Source organism: Lepidochelys olivacea (assembly GCF_965140295.1).
Source record: "Lepidochelys olivacea isolate rLepOli2 genome assembly, chromosome: 6".
NCBI lineage: Eukaryota > Metazoa > Chordata > Testudines > Cheloniidae > Lepidochelys > Lepidochelys olivacea.
This window is the reverse complement of record NC_140416.1, coordinates 116,204,653-116,224,731: the sequence shown is the minus strand read 5'-3', so window position 1 is coordinate 116,224,731 and position 20,079 is coordinate 116,204,653. Positions and strand designations below refer to the sequence as shown.

The 20,079-nt window shown below is 41.9% G+C and overlaps 1 protein-coding gene across 2 annotated transcripts in view; it reads left to right on the top strand.

Annotated features, from left to right (window-relative positions):
• Positions 1-20,079, top strand: part of MNAT1 (MNAT1 component of CDK activating kinase) — a 198,300-nt gene that overhangs the window by 131,137 nt on the left and 47,084 nt on the right. For both annotated transcript variants that reach the window (XM_084629981.1, XM_084629982.1), the window contains exon 7: positions 3,575-3,696. In XM_084629981.1, the coding sequence (XP_084486107.1) occupies positions 3,575-3,696 (122 nt within the window). The remainder of the gene's footprint in view (positions 1-3,574; positions 3,697-20,079) is intronic.

Below are 20,079 nucleotides of genomic sequence, written 5' to 3'. Positions count from 1 at the left end.
CTGTGGCCTGTGTGATGCAGGAGGTTACACCAGATGATCATAATGGTTCCTTCTTCTTGCCTCTAAAACCTGTGAAACTCCATAGACCAAGCCTGATGAAACACAGATACCCTATGCTACCAATTACAGCAAAGACAAAAAGGAGGATGGGCTTTTGCAGCAGCACAGTGGGTGGAGGAGGAGGAGGAAGCCTGACTCAGCCTAGCACTGCTCTTTCCTGTGTGGTCCCTCACCTCCATTAGCCAGTCCCAGAGCAGTTAGCATTAGGCTAGTGTTGGGAGTGCACCAGTGGCAACCTTAACAAAACCCCCTCCAGAGATGTGGAGATGTGCAAAAACCCCCTCCAGAGATGTGGCCCCAACCTCTGCCTTGCAATCTGAGCTGGTCATTGGGGTATGTCTACATGGCAACGTAAGCCCATGGTTAGTGGGACTCGAGTCAGTTGACCGTGGGTTAGAGAACCTGGGGCTTGAGCATCTACACTGATTGATTGTTAACTCTACATTAAGAATTTTCTAACCCAGGCTTGAACCTGGGGCTCTGATGTCCACACTACAACATGCAGACCCGAGTCAAACCAACCATATCCACACTCCCTTCTGCTATCGCGAAATCTGCTTACGCTTGCCCTTTGACAGGGACCACAGGTCAAGTTGTGAATGCCAATGTGTGCTGCACTGGGAAAGTTAATGATGCCAGGGCTTTTCATTGCTTAGGAGTCTACGCTAATGGACAGGCTAGGACACTGTTGCCACCAAATGATATTGTAATAAGTGTTGTTACTGTCCCCACTGTTGTTCTGGAGGAGCCCACATACCCCCTTTTGTCCTGGCTTACAAAACTGTGCCCTGATTTCAGAGGCCCTGGCAAAAGATGGTTTAATTACACTCTGAACAGGTGTAGAATGGTGGTTGAATGTACTTTTGGCAGATTGAAATCCTTAGCCAGCGTTCCTGTTCCCAGAACTGCAAAGCCAAGTGTCTGCTCCTGTGCTGAAACCCTGTCCTCAAGCTGTGTGGCCAGCCTCAGCTTTCCTGTTGCCTCTTGCCAGGCCTTTTCTTTATCTGTAAGTCCCCTGTTTCTGGTACTAGACCTGGTTGTTGGCCCTCTCCAAACATCAACCATAAGGTATGTTTCAGGTTTGGGCTGCACTGTGAGTGAGCTATGGCAGTAGTACAGCCGGTTGAGGGGCCTGGAATAGGACAAGTTACAGGATTATTGTCTCAAATAAGGAGCACAGAAAAAATCTGTGTGGAAGTTTCAAGGGCATAAAATATTACTTTTCCATTCTGAAATTCAGTATATTGTTAAAAGAACAGGAGTACTTGTGGCACCTTAGAGACTAACAAATTTATTAGAGCACAAGCTTTCGTGAGCTACAGCTCACTTCATCGGATGTATGCAGTCTGATGAAGTGAGCTGTAGCTCACGAAAGCTTGTGCTCTAATAAATTTGTTAGTCTCTAAGGTGCCACAAGTACTCCTGTTCTTTTTGCGGATACAGACTAACACGGTTGCTACTCTGAGTATATTGTGACAGAGATGTTTCAGTCCACAGAAGCTCCCTGCACACAGCCTGGTTAATCACAGCAAAAGAAATGCAGAGACAATGGTAAGTTTAAAAATTCAGTGTTTTTGTTTTCTAAAAATTTCAGAACTACCTGGGGGCAGTCAGTAGCCTGGCTACAAAAGCTTTTTCTATAATTTCAGGCCTTTCACATTTTGAAGGCTGTAACTGTTCTGATGGTGCCTGACTGGCAAAGGGAAAGGTTATTCCAAGCTGCTGGTGGGAAACCCGCAGTGTATACAGCGGAAGTAGTCTAATATCTAGTGACTGAACAGCACAGCTAGGACGGGAGTTGAATTTTTAAACCTAAAGGTTTCCAAGTGCAGAGTCCATAATGGGTGTCACACGATGAGAGCAATTTTTTATAAAATATAAAAGTAGTGAACACTTGAATGTGTTGTATTAATTGACAACTTCAGATGATATTGAGACACTGTATATGCCTTAAAATATTGTGAGGTACAGTTAAAGTTTCAACCTTACTTTTGCATTTCCTGATTTCTTTGAGTGACTGGTTGCTCAATTTTAACATTGGTGTTTTTGACATAGAAATAACAGTATGAAAGCTAGATTGAATAGTGTCTAACTTCAGAACTTTTATTTCTCATGGTAAATTCTCCTTTAAAGTGCCTGAACTATGCAAGCTGTCACCTTAGCAATGCCCCTATGCGTCTGTGCAGTGCAGAGAGAAGGAAATTGAAATGATCCATTCTCATCACATGCATAATCCATTTTCAGTAGAAAACTTCACCTCCATTGACATCTCAACCAAACTGGAAGGCCCCTGGCTCTGGCTAGTTTTCTGTATCACTGATAGTATTTCTCCTGACCGGCTGGTCCTCAGTTGTCTTATCTGCCTTCTGTATGTTTGAGCGAAGCCTTCTAAGCTTGTAATTCAGGGAGGCCATTGTACCTGGACTACACGCACGCGTGACATCCTCCACGCCTTCCTCAGTTAACTTTAACATGATGGGCCAGGCTGTGAGCCCCTTGTGCCCATTGGTGAGTAGCTACTTACATGAGTAGTGCCTTTGAATCCACTGAATTGAGTAAGCGTTGGCCAGTGGGAGTCACACAGCCTAACCCTATGTAAAGATTCAACACTTTTGTCTTAAAGTGAGCACACATACGCTGCTACCGTTTTCCTAATGGGTACTCAGATTGTCTTGGGGTATCGTAGTGTTCTCTGTTCTGCTGTTGGTAATTTTGTCAGCACCATAGAATAAAGTAGAAAATTGAAACTCTGTGAAAGATCAACAAATCCGTGGCGAACGTCACACAGCAACATCTGCTAACTAGGCTCTATCTCTTTCTTTGACTCTCCTTTCTTTGACTCTCCTTTCAAACCCCAAATCTCCTGTTTTGAGAGTTTGGAGTGTTAGGAGCTTTAAAAGGAATTCTAGCTGTTTGTTTCTCTGTGGTCTGAAGGCCTTGAAAAAGTACCATCTGGAATTAAAATTTTATATTTGCGTGTTTCTATATTTTAGTTACAGAACAAATGGGAGTTTGCTGAATGAATTAGTTGTGTTCCATTGTAAAAAGTCTATCACGAGAGCCATTATATATGGTAGCTTAGAAAGCCCTTCAGAGAGAAATTAAAGTCACTTCCCTTTCTAATTAGGGCTTTCAGGAAATCATTGATTACAAAATCTAATGCAATTGCTCAGAGACATTTGTTTGATATTATTTCTGATAAGTGAAATTTTTACGTAATTTCACCAGAGAGTCTGGAAGCCGCTACACTATCTTTGATGGTAAGACTGATTTCACTAAAGCTCTTCCTCTTGTCCCTCTAAAGAATTATAGCTAACAAAACATTAGTTCCATACTGTAGGTCCAGTAAAGAATTAAAATAACCATCAGGAAATGGCTAATATAATGGACAATATGTTGTTTAAAGATGGACTGAACATCACATTAAGTGCAAACTTACCCCTCCCAACCTCCGTGAAGGAACCAGCAAAAAAATTATGGCACATTTTAAAGATTCATTGTTCCTTTTCAACAGACTCAGCATATTTCATTAGCGCCCATCCAAAAACTGGAGGAAGCACTGTATGAGTATCAGCCACTGCAAGTCGAGACCTATGGACCACAAGTTCCAGAGACTGAACTTCTAGGAAGGCTAGGGTAAGTATCACATTAGAACTTTAATCTTCATTTCATGGCATTGTATCTGGGAATGTTACCATCTTCACTTTGCCAGCAGCATATAGATTTTTTTTTTAAAAGTATCTTAATGAAATATTAGACTTCCTGCCCAACCATCGTTTTGTTTGGGTGGATAAGCTAAAATTTTTTGGTCCTCTAGCCTTTATAGATCTATGGAGAGCTAAACTGGATTGCATTAGTGTTTTTAAGGTTGTCGTTGGCAGCTGTAGTGAAGTAGCTGTTCATTTTCAGTTGCACTGTATTAAAGAGTAAATAAATAAAAAATCGGGGCATAATTTACCCAGCAGTAAGCCAGTAAAAATATCAAAGCTGGGCCTTTTGCCATGAAAAAGGGTAGATTTATTCACTGACTGCCATCTACAGTTAAATAACGTTTGTGAGAAATGAAGCATAGAGCTTAACTTTGTCAAAGTATAATGCAGGGCTGGCCCAGCAGTTTGGCTGCATTGCAGTGTGTGGCCATGTTTGGAAGGGAACTTAGGAGCCTGGTGTTCCAAGGTAATGGAGACTGAATAGCACAATAGAGGCATGCCAGCTCACCGCTAAAGAGGTTAGTAGCTGAACACCCGCTAAACACGTAGACAACCAGCCAGATGGATAGTGTCATTGAGCTGGGTCTGGCTGACTTCAAGGTTGTGCACCCTTGTTACTTCTAGAAAACACATTGCAGAACAATGAAAATGCAGGATGTCAGGGGGGAAGAAACAAAATACCAATGAGAGAGTATAGTTGGGAGGGACCCTTTGGTATGCATCTTGGGCCTGATCCAAAGCTCACTGAAATCCAAGGAAAGATTCCAGTTTACTTCAATGGGCACTGCCAACACGTGCCGTTGTGTTTTCAGATGAGAAATTACACTCCTCATCCTGGGAGGGCATAGGGGTCTCAAAAAAGGTTTTAAAACACAGTCAGCCCTGATGGATAAGCAATCTAAAACTCAGTGCTGCCGAAAGACCTTCAAGCTTGTCTAGAATCACTTATTGTTTGTGTTCCCATGTATTCCTGATGCCTATCATTTTCATTATCTGATATCAAGTTTATCAGAGCAAATATTCGTCAGCTATCCCAACCCAGACATAGCTGGAGCCAGCATTCACCACCTGTTCAAAACACAGCTGTGGGGCCCTCTCCTGCAGGGGGAGTTCTGAAGCTCTGTCAGCCATGGACCTTCTTACAGATGAAAATGTTCGGGGGGCTGGGGGGGAATAAGTCTTTCTATGGGGAACCCCCTAGGCATTTGCATTTCATGTATAACATATATCCTGAGTAACCTGTGTGCAGTGAGATCTTGGAATCTTTCTATAATAGCTATCTCCATAGTATCTGTGTGTGTGATTGCTTGTTCCAGGAGAATTCAGCTTCTTGGAAAGTGAACCCCCTCTAAGTACTGCATGGCTTCAGTCTAGCTGCTAATGTTACATACAATAGCCCCAGCCTTGCAAATACTTATGCTCATGCTTAATTTCTGGAGAAGCACCATCAGCAAGACCCACTTAGCAGAGATGCTCAGGAAGAGGTAGGAGTACTCTGGCAGTGTGTGTGTGGGGGGGGTTCTCAAGAATGCAATCCCACCTGGCTGCGAAATGCAGGTGATGAAAGAGTTTGAGTGATTTGGCGAATGTCATCTGCCACATGTGGGGGAACTGTGAGTTTCTCCAATTGAATCTAGAGGTCTTTTGTAACTTAAAAACAAATATACCCATCCTGCATGTGCCCTGCTGTTACTCCTCAAATCCCATTCCACTGGGTATTTTTAACACCTTAGACCATGCAGTACCCTACTCCTTTATATATTTGTTTCTGTATTTGCATGAACTCATGCTCATCTGTTGATGATAAATGCTTAACAAATATGTTGTGGTCCCGTGGCTGGCCTTAGAAGCAGCTGCAAACAGCTGGCTGAATGAGGCAGATGAGTTGAGCATAATGGTGTTACATGCTCCTATTGAAGACTTTTAGCTCCCTTTTAACTTGAACCATATTACAAAGGTTAAATTTAAAAGAAGGACACAGATTCTCAGTTTCTCCATCTGTCTCTCTCTCTCTCTCCTTGTCCCCCTCTGAAGTGAATATTTTCATTGGTCTATGCAAATTAGTGAGGTTTCACTTGACCGTTCAAATTTCTCAGTTTTGTAACACTGTAGTTAGTCATAGACTACAGCAAAATTTCTTGTCCCTGTAATAATATTGCAGCTTGAAAACGGCAATTTATTGCTTGCTGGACAGTTCCCCAAAACGTGCAGAATTCAGTTTATCCAAACCTCAGGAACCAAGATTTTTGCAAATACTCTGTCAAACTAGTGTGGAGCCTTTACATTTTATTCTGGTAGCATCTTTTATTGATTTTAAGATATTGTTTATTACCTTCAAAGCACTCAACAGGCTGGATCCTTCAAATATTCTGGTCTTAACCTCATATTTTTCTACAACACTCGCATCAATCTTCAGAGCAAGGAAGGCTGCTCCTTTTGCAGTTCGCTGGAGTCTGCTGAGAACAAATGGGTGATTAGCACGAAGAGTAAGAAAGAGGATAAATTCTCCCAGAGCTTATTTTAGGACTCTTGTTACTTTTTTCTAAAAAATGGTGGTTCACATTTTAATGGTCCTATACCAATTACTCACTAGGCTTCAGATAATTAAATTGTGTGGGGACTGATGAGCTCTGCAGAGCATGCCATTTCTCAAACATGGGCAAGCCACATGGAGAAATCAGTGTTCAAATAGTTTTTGAAAATTTTGTTTTCAGGCTCTCAAAGGAAAAGGGTAACTAAGTGCTACAACTTTTTTTTTCCTTCTGTTTTGTCCCCTTCTTAAGTGTTTTTTTGCTATCAACTCCTTTAAAAGCCTGAAAATAATTAAGAAATAGATTTTCCACACAAATGAATGGCTGTGTGTGTGTGTGTGTGTGTGTGTGTGTGTGTGTATGTATGTTATGTATATATATATAATTTTCCCTCTGGTGCAACTCAAGAATAGCTTCCTGAATCACTGGACTATAGATGATATTCCCAAATTACGTGTGTTTCTGTGGCAATTACTATTCTAATTTGCTCCAGCCAAGATGCAGACAAGGATTGAACTTGGTCAATGAGAGTTAAAGTTTCTCATTGCTAATGGCTAATTGATAGTCCCCTGACTACTCTTCTGTTGGGTTAGTATTGGGAAATCTCAGTTGCTGGCAATGCAAGGCTACCTTTCTCATAATCCCGGTTTTTAGTGTTCTTAAAATAAAAATATGAGTGTTTGGTGCTGGTCTGTAATTGAGATGGGAAACGGGTAAAAATGATTAGCAACAAAACTGAACATAAATCCTATTGGTGGTTCTGAAATTTAACCCTTTCACATATAGAGTAACGATGGACTTTTTCTCAAAAAATATCCCTTGATGCTGGTAATCAGGATATCGATAGTCTGGATCCTTAATCTTCCATTTGGTTAAAATTTAAACAGACATTTGTGGTGAGCCAAATCTGAATACCTCTGAACACCTTGAACCTTGTTGTTCTGGGTATAGATAATACATTAAAGATTGTGAGGCAATCACATACTATGGTGGTGGGACCCAAATAAGCACCTTAAATGGATAGATCAGAGCAGTCCCTGGGCCATGCTTTGATGTCATTCACAGATGAGCTCGTCCATAGAGTGGATAACGATCAAATGTCCATGCTGACATTCCTAGATGTATCAGCTTCATGTGGTGGTGGTGGTGGTACGGCTCTTGAGTGACTCAATGTCTTCCTTTTGAGCATTCCTAGAGGGGAATGGCCAACACCAGCTCATCTTTCCGAAGTGTCCATTCATGAGTTCACTGAGTTCTGTCTGGTGGTCTCGTCTATTCAATATTTATAGGTGACCATTGGCAGAGTTAGTGCAGAGTCTTGGGCTGCATGTCTTCATTATATTGATGGAGCCCAACTCTATATTTCTGACTTATCTAACCCCATATCATGTTGCCAAGTGCCTTACCCATTGTCTGTTTGGGATTGAGATGTGAAGGAATGCTAGCTTGCTAAAGCTCAATTAGGAATAATGAGGTGAAGCTGATGGGTTATGAAAAGCAACCGAGAAATAAGTTCTTGTGCACACCATTTGTTACTCAAGTTCGCAACCTGAAGGTATTGTTGGAGCTTCATTTTCTGTTAGATGGCCATGTAGCAGCAGTATTCAAAAAGTCTCTTTCATCTCCATTTGACCAGGGGATTGAGATCACTGCTTTTGGATGCAGACCTTACTACTGTGATCTGTGCTTTCTCACCTCTGCCGTGAAGACTGCAATGCACTTACACCTGAAATCTACCCCAGTGCTCAGCAATATGCATAGGTGGCCTGTTGGTTTCTGGGTGGAGTTTAAAGTGTTGGTTTTGACCTGTAGAGCCTTAAATAGCTTGAGACCTCCCTGCTTGAGACCTATGCAGTACTGGCATGGCTGTGGTCAACAGAGAAACTCAAGCTGGCATCACTTGATTTAAAGGAGAGAGAACTACTAGCATGGTGTTCTGTGTGAGACACCTTTGGGACTTGGGAACTTTCGCTCTTTGGTCCAAAATAGTCCAGATGCGCTGACATTTGTATAATATTGCAGGGCCCATTGGTTTACATAGGCTTTCAAGGTGGAGATGTTAAAATACAATTTTCTTTCTGGTTGGTTATTTTTTGGTTTTGAAGTGGGGGGAAGACACTGGGTGTTTTTGTGATTGTACTTTGAATTTATGCCTGAGGGTCCTGGTACCTGGAATATGCAGGATTTTTCATACTTATAAATCAAGAGAAATTTTACAAAATAACTTGCAAATATGTCGAGATTCAAAGAGTAAAACGAAAACTGGGAACTGACTTAATCATCTTCCCTTACTCATGTCAGTAATACCACTGACTGAGAGTACTAATAGCTTTGCTATTATGTAAACTTGAGTCAAAAAAACCCTAAGGATCAAAACTATGTCCTTTTTTGGTCCCTCTGATGTCCTTTAAGGACATCAGGACAGTTTGGTGCACCTAAGGCTGGCAGGATTTGCTGCATTATGTTCTCACACTAAATACAGCAGTGGAAGAGCTGCATGCTACTGACTGCTGTCCATTTCTGTAACTTGAAAATCTGCTCTTATTATTCGAAATCTTGAGACAAATTGGAACTTCATGCCTTGTAATTTAAAAACATCATCCCTGGTGTGCCTCATTCTCATTTACACTTTACACCACCTCTGATAGAGTGAAGAGGCCTGAGATTACAACGATGTTTTGTTTTATTCCATTTGCACCTACTTTAAGGCCTCGTTACATTGCCAGAGTGCTGTACTGGAACTGTTGTGTAAATGAGATTCAGGCCTTGTGAGTTTAAAAATATCGTAATGTCTATATTTTCCCACGTAACATTGTCTATGTAATGGAAATTATCATTTTTTTCCCCCCTAAAAGTGTCTCGAGCAGCGTCCTGGGTAAATATATGTGAATCATGGAAAATTAAGCTGACAGTAGATTCAAGGATTTTAATCTGTTTTGAGAAAAATATGATTTCCCTTTATCTAGCCATTTGTTTTCAAATATAACCACATTATTCAGAGCAGTGGTCAAGTCAGGCCTTTCCCTTTTTTTTTGTAGGTGAACTGCCATTGTGGCTGATATTACCTCGTTAGGACTTTTAAAAGGTAAACATAAAATGATGTTTCAAGAGCAAACAATAAGTATTGAAACAGGATTGGGCTTCTGTGGGATTTCTCACAATAGTAAAGCAAGTAGATTTGGACCTTTTTTGTAAGTGTAACAATGGGGTTGAGTCCATTTTTTTTTTCCCCCTAGTTCAGAACAGTTCAGTTATTTCAAATGTCCAATGACGACAAGGCTAGATTTCAGCTCTGTTACAACTTCGGTAGCTTTTCATTTTTAACCTTTATTTCATGTAGAAAACATGGGCATGTTTCTTTGTTGTGCAATGTTGTAGCATAATTTGAAACATATGTAGTGTTCTGGAACTTTTGTTTTGAAATGACTAGTATAATTTCTTAGCTGTCAATCAGAGTGATTTTTAAAGAAGCATTAGTAATGTCTTAGTCTTTGAGCTGTTTTTAAATCCTTGTTAGTCTGCTTCTCAGTCAGGTCAGTTGCTGATAACTGCTTAACCTGAGTCTCTGCATTAATTTCCAATAAAATAACTGAGAATTGATTGGAAGGAGTACCAGGGCCTCTGAATTCCAAAAATTGTAACAGGTGATTTTTCACGTCAGCTGTCATCCGACGGGGGGATACAGATATTTTTTGAGCCTTACAAAGGGAGAAAAACTCTAATGTGCAGCTCTTTTCAAGTTGATCTGTTTTGGCCCATTGATTCTGAACACTAAGTTCATTCTGCTTCCTCTGAATAGAATATAGTTTCTCAGCCAGCTCAGTCATCAGAGAGCCGAAAGATTGAGTAATGGTAAGGAAGGTCTGATTTGAAACGTATACTTCGCAGTTGCTGTCCCTTTATTCTTATAGGAATTCTGTTGGCTAGCAGGGCACACATTCTGATTTGCAACAAGTTTCCTGTCCTAGGGCCTTATCAAAATTCCTTTGAAGTAATTGGAAAGATTCTGATTGACTTCATTAAGCTTTGAATCTGGCTGCTGATAAATGAGAATTGGCAGGTAGGAGGTGGAGTATTTATGCTTTGAGGGACATAACAGTATCTGGACACCTTTCTGTGCAGTGTATCCACACTTTAAAAAAAAAAAAAAAGTACTTGTATGCACTTTGCAGTGAGCAGCTTTGAATAAAGACTTGTGAAGAAAACACACTATATTTTAAATATTGGATATGCAATAGAATAACTAGTGCATTTCCTTCTTCAGAATCAAATGGAAAGGGAAGGTATAACAATTCATAAACAATGTTAATTTTGAGCTGATTTAGGAGCTGGTTTATATTGCTTTAACATACTATTTGAAATCCTGCAGGTTTTGTTATAAGGGTTTGGAATGCTGAGGGTTTATACAGGAGAGGCAGATAAGCACTGTCTTTTTTCAACTGAATGGAAATCAGCCTGTAGTGTGTCTGAAGTCTTACTGTTTAAGAAATCGACTTTTTGGCAAAAATATCATATGAACATTTCAAATGACACCCTGTAGTACATGGTGTTTTGCATGGTGCTCTTCTGTCAAGATCATTAGAAATTGAATATATTAATAGTGGACTGCTTTTGAAACAGAGTTTTACTTCCTGCCTGCCCACCTGTGGGTATAGTGTGGGTTCTGTAACTGTAAAGGGTCTCGGGAGAGTTATAAAAGCAAAGAAAATGGAAAATGTATGAAGAAACAAGAAGGGAAGCCTGCATACACCATGTAGTTACTTTAAGTATAAGTTGGCTGCAGTTGTATATGTACCACTAAATTAACCTCAAAAGCTGTTCATGACAGCAGAATGTCCATAGTAATTGTTTTTGTTGGCGTTTGGCTTCAGAATTAACTCATCGATCTAACATGAACCTCTGTGCTTGGAATACTAGTCTGGTGATGTTATTTTTTTACCTTTTTCATGCAATCATGGAAAAAATATGTTTCTGCTAGAAGCAGTTGTCAAACAAGCTTCTTTCATCGACAATCAGACACAGGGCAGCTGAATAGGGCTGTTTAGTCTAGAGTAAATACTCAAGAGATTACAAGGTCACTGTAGGAAATGTAATTATACCATTTATTCCAGAACAGTCTTTTGTAGTGTGAGCTTGCAGAATACTAAATCATGATGTTTATTAAATGCGTGTGTATATTTATATATAAATAAAAATTCAGCAACTACCTTTGAGAGCAGAGGAGTGTTGAGTAAACTGCACTAAAGAATGAAAATGGTAAATAGCGATAAATATTAAGCTGGCTTCAAAAAGCCATGATTCATATTTTGGCTTTATTACTGGAATCACTAAGGGGCAAATCCTTCTCTTGTCTTCACAGGTGTCAATGCTTCCCCTTCAGCAGTGCAGTTGTGCTGTGTGGAGCAGGTGGGGATGTCTCTTCAGGGGTTGTGTGCCACCTGTGTGATAGAGAACCTGGCTCTAAGGGGCTCACTCATATTAGCATTAAGATGGTTTAGGGTCCTATGTAGTGAGTTCTCCCAGATCTCTCTGTCTCCCTCCAAAACCAAAGTTCTCCCTCCACCCTCCATTTTGAAATACCCGAGGGATCATTACCTGGGGTAGTTCCTGCTCAGTATCAGGACTGGGTGGCGAGCCCGCTCCTTGATTTCCTGGTCAGAAGATCTTGCTTTTGTGGGACCCGTGCATGCAGTTTTAAAGCTTCCATAACTTTCTGCCTTTTCATGGAATTTTGGAGGCTGCCTAGCACCTTTTCAATCTCCCTTTCTCTCCCCCTTGCCTTGCCCTTCTTAATTCTGTCTCTCTCCTGTCTCCCCACAATGCAGCATGCCTCTGCATTGGGAATTGTACAGCTGGTATCAAGATGGTGGCTAGGGCAAATTCCTGATTGTGTTCCATATGGAACGACAGCCGCCCCTGCCCACTTTCCCCCCCTTCCCCCAGGAACTGGAGAGTCCAAATGTCTTCAGAAGCTCCTTCTCCAGCTTCCGTTGTTGTTTCTGGCACACAGCCACAAATAATGCTATTCAAGCCCAGTAGTATCAGCATTACAGTGGCATCAGGCCATAAGGAGAGTAAGGAACGGAGTCGGTCTGATAACGGTCCTTCAGAGCATGAGTAGGCACAGGCCAACACCATACCAGGTATCACAGGAGAACTACCTCCTCTTGCTACTGCTCAGAACTTTGGAGCTCCCCAGCCTCCCCAACAGACCACAAGAGGTACTTAGATGGATGATCACAGAAGTGTGTGGCCCTCCCCACCCGGCCTGTCCAGGCAGTCTGCCCTCTCATCCAGCCTAGACACCACCAGCATTTCCATAGGGGTTTGCTTGGCAATTTCAGCCATATCCAGTGCTAAAGAATTAACTAAAAAGTTGAAGGGAAAGGGCATCCTGTTCTGAATGACCCAGTTCCTCTCTCTCCAGGTCATGCAAGAAATCTAGGAAGTTGCAAAAATACAGTGAAGAGGTCCAAGAAACAGATGAGGTATTCTCAGACTCTGAGACTTCACTCCTGGAAGAAGGGGAAGTTTTGGATCCAGATTCAGAAACACTGGAGGTGAACGGATAGGAAAGACTTCCCCACATCCTTTTCTCTATGAAACAAAGATCTGGTGACACTTCTAAACGAGACTCCAGCAGCCCCAACAACAGTATATTTATTGTCTTTGGAGCAGAAACCTAATCTTGGCTTTTATTAATGTAACTGTAGAGAAAGTGATCGAGTCAGAATCGGAGCAGCCAGCGAAATGAAGGTACCTTAACAGAGAAGTAGTGAGTTCTTCAAAATCGCAGAAGCAGTGCAACTCCTTGGCCTGGGTTCCAGAAATAGATGCAATAGTGGCAGAGACCACAGCCTTCCAAATGGGATTTGTTCCCAAAGTATGAAATGGACCAAGAGATTGCAGTGGCTTTGCTGGCCCACTCTCGGGCAGCATACTTCTTGAAATAGTCTCTTCCTAGAAAGAATGTCACTTGGAGCCTTAATTGAGCTTTACAGGCTACTTATAATTGCTTTGATCGCAGTCAATCATTTTTCCTAACACCTTTATTGTTGGTAGATAATATTCTTTGCAGCGATCATCTCAGTCAGGAATGTTTCAAAGCTGGGAGCATTGTCTGCAGAATCCAAATGCTGCGTCTTCCAAGCCAAGAAGGTATGGTGCTAAGAAGTAGTGAGTAATTCATATCAAAGAAGAATGCTATTCACCTTCAATCCCAGAACAACTGTAGTCTCATCATTCTGCCCTCACCCAAAGGATGAAAAGAGAAAAATATTGTAGAAATGTAGTCTCCTACCCTGCAAATACATATATAAGTGTAAGATAGGGTGACCAGACAGCAAGTGTGAAAAATCAGGACAGGGATGGGGGGGGAGGGGTGCGGGATGTAATAGGAGCCTATATAAGAAAAAGACCCAAAAATTGGGACTGTCCCTATAAAATCGGGACATCTGGTCACCCGAGTGTAAGAAGTCCCTTGGCCTCAGGTTGTGTAAAAGTACTCTTGTTGATGCAAGTTTGCAGGTCGAGGCCCTAGATTGCAAGCTAAGCAGGTCATGGACTATGTTGTTCATATGTCAGTAAAGCTCATGTATGGTGCTGTATAAATAATAAATATGATCCTCTTTTTGAAGTCAATGGAGTGATTTTTGAGGATCAGGCTTATAGTACATTCTTATTTAAAAACTAAAATTGGACTGTGGGGGAGGGACTTTGGAAAGGGAGGGTCTGGAAGTGGCCAGGTGAATGTGTTGAGCTGTTTTGGTGACTGAGCATGGATTTGTTTTTGTTTTTTAAAAAGGAGAAAAAATTGAAGACCTTTTAGAAACTTTAATTTGTCCAAGGAATGGCAACGTGATTATTCGCGTGAACACACTTGCTTTAAGTTTTGGATTTCCAGATATGTCTAAATGGAAGGAAAACAGACATAAAGGAATGAGTTGTTTTGTTGGCATTATGTATTCTAGATACCTTTATTAATCATAAAAATTTAATTAAAAAAACTGATCCTGAGACATGGAAGTCCACATGTTTAATTTATGAATCTCCTGCATCAGTATTTGCAGAATCAGAGTAAATATTTGTGTAAATTAATGGTATCTCATAAGGATTGGTCTCTAGGGCTTGTCATCCTAAACATATAGGCCACTACGGGAGCTGTTAGGGGCTCATAACTTTGGAAAAACAGGTAACTTATTTAGGCCCTGATCCTGCAGGGACTTGTGTGTGTTTCACTTTATGCACAGTGACTTTGACTTCAAGTGAAAGTACTCATGTAAAGTGAAGCAGACTCGGAAGTCTTTGCAGGGCTGGGTGCTTAGCTACCTATATATAAATAAGACTATGGGTCATGGGCAATAGACAAAAAATCACGGCGCACGGCCTGTCCAGGACCTTTACTGTAGATACCTTTGACTAAATCTTAGGTGGGGGTCCCGAGGTGCTGATATTCTGGGGGAGGGGGGGTCCCCTGGGGCCAGCCCCACTGGCTGCTGCCTGGGCTGTCTGCGGGGACCACCAGCACCTGCTTGGGCAGTCCCCAGTGCCAGCAACTTGAGGCCGCCGAGTAGGGGCTGCTCCAGCCGTCCCCGGGGCTGCTGCTCCGGACGGTCCCTGGAGCCAGCCACACCAACTGCTAAGCAGCGGCTGGCACAGCTGGGCCCCCGGGGCCCCCAAGCAGCAGCTGGTCCCCAGGGCAAGGGCCAGCTGTTTGGGCGGCCCTGGGATCAGCCACACTGGCCACTGCAGAAGTCATGGAGGTCATGGAAAGTCATTTTAGGCTTCTATTTTTAAAACTAAGGCAATAATATTTTTAAGATACTTTACATAAACCCATAGTGAAGATTTGGGCTTGCAAAAAATATTGAGATGTTGGTTTTCCTGGCTTCAGAATCAAAATACTCCAGTCAGGCTGTGTTTCTAATAATGATATAATGACTTAAACATACTCCGACTTCACGGATTAGCTATTGCTCAGGCTTGAAGGTAATGCTACCATGTTTTTGTTTCTTTACCTAAATGGTTTTAAATGTAAAATCATAAATCCTATGCAGTGGGAGTGGAAAAGGGGGGATGGTTTTCATTTGGCATAATTTCCTGTGAGACATAGTTCTAAATAAGGCCCATATTTACATAAGACAATACAGTTTTTTACATAGTAGTAGTATATCCAGCACATTTTAAAATTGTTTAGCCATCCCTGGGTATTTAATACCGTCACAATAAATGTGTTTAATAAAGGTGAGTGAAGTTTGAAATAATTTTTGAATAATTTTACAGTAGAAACACCAGTTAAATCAACCCCCTTGCAGTAATAAATGTCAGAAAAACAATTAATTATACTTGCTTGCAACTGCAAAATCAATTGTGTAACTGTTCTTTTAAAACAGACTTTTACATTACTAAAGGCTAAACACTACGCTTCTGTAACTTGTCAGAATCAGGTTTTGGTTAATAGATATTTTCAGTGATGTAATGGGAACTTTTGGCAGTGAGTCAGAATATAATGGACTGTGATTAATGTTTTAATAAGTACTTTTCTTCTACTTATGATGCAGTGGTGAAATGGTTTCCTGCTCAAATTGATAGGAGAACAGCAGGTGTGCATACATATTTTTTCTTTAAGAAAAATAAGTTGTTTATCTTTTAAGCAGATTTTTTTTTTTTAATTCAAACGTTGTTAGGTTTGTTTGTCCTCTTTCAGTCTTAGCAATTATTGATGTCTGTAATTTGAAAATGTAAGCTACCTTGGAAACCTTTCCATTACCTAACAAATTGCTTTGCAAAAGAGGAAATTCGTTAGTTTAAAAAATAATTTTGATTTATTGATATTTTCTTCAGTAGAAGAGATTTATTTAAAAATAGCTTGATAGTAATTCAAATGAGTGTCTGAACGAAGTGTGATCCTGAAAACATTACAGGATTAGATTTCTTATTAGAGTTGATGTAATATATTTTCTACATGCTTGAGTTACTTTCAGTATGAAAGTAGTGTTATTTTTCTACATTTAAAATGTTTCCACAAAAAATCCAAATAATTTATTTTTCAGTAACATTTATTTCCTTACCAGCTGATCTGGAGTTGCCACACGGAAAGCATTTTCTAGAGGACCAGTCAGCTGTAGTCCCAATGAAGATATTTTCCCTAAGCAGCAAAGTTCTCGCTCTGCCCAAGACAGGAGCATAGTCTATGTCTCTGGTATGCTGCTTTAGTGAGCTTATTCGCTAGCTGCCCTTTCGCTAAGTAACTGGAAAACATCGGGGTAATGGGGCTTGGTGGGATTAGTAGCTAACCTTCTCTGTTTCCTTCCTCCCTCCCTCCCCCGTCCTCATAGGTGGCTGCAGACATAATGCACATCCACCTGAGGATGATTATTACTTAAGATTTGTATGACAGAGATGCCTAGAGGCCAGCCAGGTTGGGGCCCCTTTGTGCTAGGCACTGTACAAACATTTAGAAAATGACCCTCTCTGCTCTCAGTTGTTTATAGGGTGAATGTGGCTCGGTTGTGCCTGCTCCCACGCCTTGGAAGGCCACCACTGCAGCTCGGGCTAGACAACTGAGGCTGGCTAATGGCACGTTAAGCTTTCTCACTCCAAAATGGTAGGCAAGCCTATCTGGAAAGGCAGAAATGCACGACCAACAGAGCTGTGCAGGAAACTACATGTGAAATGGCTGGCCCTGGATGAGAGATTGCTCGGTCCCTGCTCCAAAGCAGGTGATCTCCCCTCCTCTGAAGAGTCTCTTGAACACCTTTTTGTCTGGAGATTTCTCCAGGGGACTTAAGATTTGTCATACCAGACCCTTTCTCTCTTCACTCAGGAACTTCCGTGACTCCTCCGTTCTCAGGTACGTCAGCCTGACCTTAAGAAACTTGAACTGTTTCTTACAGGCATTGTATCATAGAATCATAGAATATCAGGGTTGGAAGGGACCCCAGAAGGTCATCTAGTCCAACCCCCTGCTCGAAGCAGGACCAATTCCCAGTTAAATCATCCCGGCCAGGGCTTTGTCAAGCCTGACCTTAAAAACCTCTAAGGAAGGAGATTCTACCACCTCCCTAGGTAACGCATTCCAGTGTTTCACCACCCTCTTAGTGAAAAAGTTTTTCCTAATATCCAATCTAAACCTCCCCCACTGCAACTTGAGACCATTACTCCTCATTCTGTCATCTGCTACAATTGAGAACAGTCTAGAGCCATCCTCTTTGGAACCCCCTTTCAGGTAGTTGAAAGCAGCTATCAAATCCCCCCTCATTCTTCTCTTCTGCAGGCTAAACAATCCCAGCTCCCTCAGCCTCTCCTCATAAGTCATGTGTTCCAGACCCCTAATCATTTTTGTTGCCCTTTGCTGGACTCTCTCCAATTTATCCACATCCTTCTTGAAGTGTGGGGCCCAAAACTGGACACAGTACTCCAGATGAGGCCTCACCAATGTCGAATAGAGGGGAACGATCACGTCCCTCGATCTGCTCGCTATGCCCCTACTTATACATCCCAAAATGCCATTGGCCTTCTTGGCAACAAGGGCACACTGCTGACTCATATCCAGCTTCTCGTCCACTGTCACCCCTAGGTCCTTTTCCACAGAACTGCTGCCTAGCCATTCGGTCCCTAGTCTGTAGCTGTGCATTGGGTTCTTCCGTCCTAAGTGCAGGACCCTGCACTTATCCTTATTGAACCTCATCAGATTTCTTTTGGCCCAATCCTCCAATTTGTCTAGGTCCTTCTGTATCCTATCCCTCCCCTCCAGCATATCTACCACTCCTCCCAGTTTAGTATCATCCGCAAATTTGCTGAGAGTGCAATCCACACCATCCTCCAGATCATTTATGAAGATATTGAACAAAACCGGCCCCAGGACTGACCCTTGGGGCACTCCACTTGATACCGGCTGCCAACTAGACATGGAGCCATTGATCACTACCCGTTGAGCCCGACAATCTAGCCAGCTTTCTACCCACCTTATAGTGCATTCATCCAGCCCATACTTCCTTAACTTGCTGACAAGAATACTGTGGGAGACCGTGTCAAAAGCTTTGCTAAAGTCAAGAAACAATACATCCACTGCTTTCCCTTCATCCACAGAACCAGTAATCTCATCATAAAAGGCGATTAGATTAGTCAGGCATGACCTTCCCTTGGTGAAGGGAAGTCATACTTTGTAACTTGAGAATTTCACCTAAGAGGCCACTATACCCCAGTTCTATAGCAGTTCTGTGCCCCTGTGTCACCTGATCTGCGCAGAAAAGGCTGTGTTCATGCATTTCCTCTACTCCCTACCACTTCTTCCATCTATGTCACCTCCAGAGGAGAATTCAGAACATGGACCCTGGCCACTGCCTTTATCTCCTGTGTCTCTCTTCCAGAAGGTACAAAAACAGAGGAAAGCATAGGAATAAACCCAGATAAAATCCATCCCTCTTCTAAGAGCAGGAAGGGGGAACCTCCTCTTCCTTAAGCTGAGAATGCACAGTCAGGCACTAATGGAATGGGCAAACTATTCAACTCTGATTACCTTGATTCACTTCACTTCACTTTAAATCTCCCTATTGTGTGTGTGTGTGTGTGTGTGAGAGAGGATCTGGATTCCGAGGTGATCTCAAAATGAGGAAGCACATGGGGGATCCTATTCCAGTTTCACTTCAGTGCACAGTTAATTGGAATGGAAGGTCCCACAAATATGGGGTTTGTTCATAGACTTTGCCTTTAAACTATAAATGGTAAAAAGCCCTCTACATTTTTCTTAGGACCTTGTGTAGCTGCCTCCTTTTCTTTTCTCACCAAAAGAAAGATTCCCAGCAAAGGATAATGGCATCTTGAGATCCAGTGGATAAAATACTGGAGGACATATTTAAGAGACTGTCATGGATTTGCAGTAGTTGGCTCAGTCCTTCTCCAACCCCAAGGAGTCCATTGGACATCTCCTACGCCTTTTGGTTTCTTGGTTGAAAACAATCCCTTGGTTCTTCATTTATGTGAGACATTTATAAATCTCCCTACTCCTTATCTGGGATTATCAGGGTGGAAACTATGTACCTTGCCTCTATCCTGCCTCCATCACACTCTTAAAACAGGCTGCCTGAAAGATGATGTGCTGTTAGGGAAACCTGTAACTGTTCCAATCCATTATGACAGTTATCACTTGGTAGGGATGAGCACTCAGATGAAGGGAACCTGTTCTGCCAAAGTCGCTGGTCCAAAATGGCAGGTTTCAGAGTAGCAGCTGTGTTAGTATGTATTTGCAAAAAGAATCATAGAATCATAGAATATCAGGGTTGGAAGAGCCCTCAGGAGGTCATCTAGTCCAACCCCCTGCTCAAAGCAGGACCAATCCCCAATTAAATCATCCCAGCCAGGGCTTTGTCAAGCCTGAAATCGGATGCATTCGATGAAGTGAGCTGTAGCTCACGAAAGCTTACGCTCAAATAAATTGGTTAGTCTCTAAGGTGCCACTAGTACTCCTTTTCTTGGTCCAAAATGGGAGCTTGAAAAAGCATCAACTGGATAAAATGTTGAGCAAGGAGTAGCAGGCCCTGGGGACAACAGCTGTGTTAGTGCAATGCAACTACTTCACTCCTCCCCAACTTTCATACGTTCCTTCAGACCACTCTTACAGCCTCCCGTTTAATATATGCCAAGTTCCCTTCCTTTCAGTCTTCATACAGCTCTAGGAATCCCACCTGTTCCATAAAGCGACAAAACACCGTTCCAAACTGTTGGTATTGCACTCACTTGGGCTGTTAGGATGAGATTTTAAAAAACAAACAAACCCT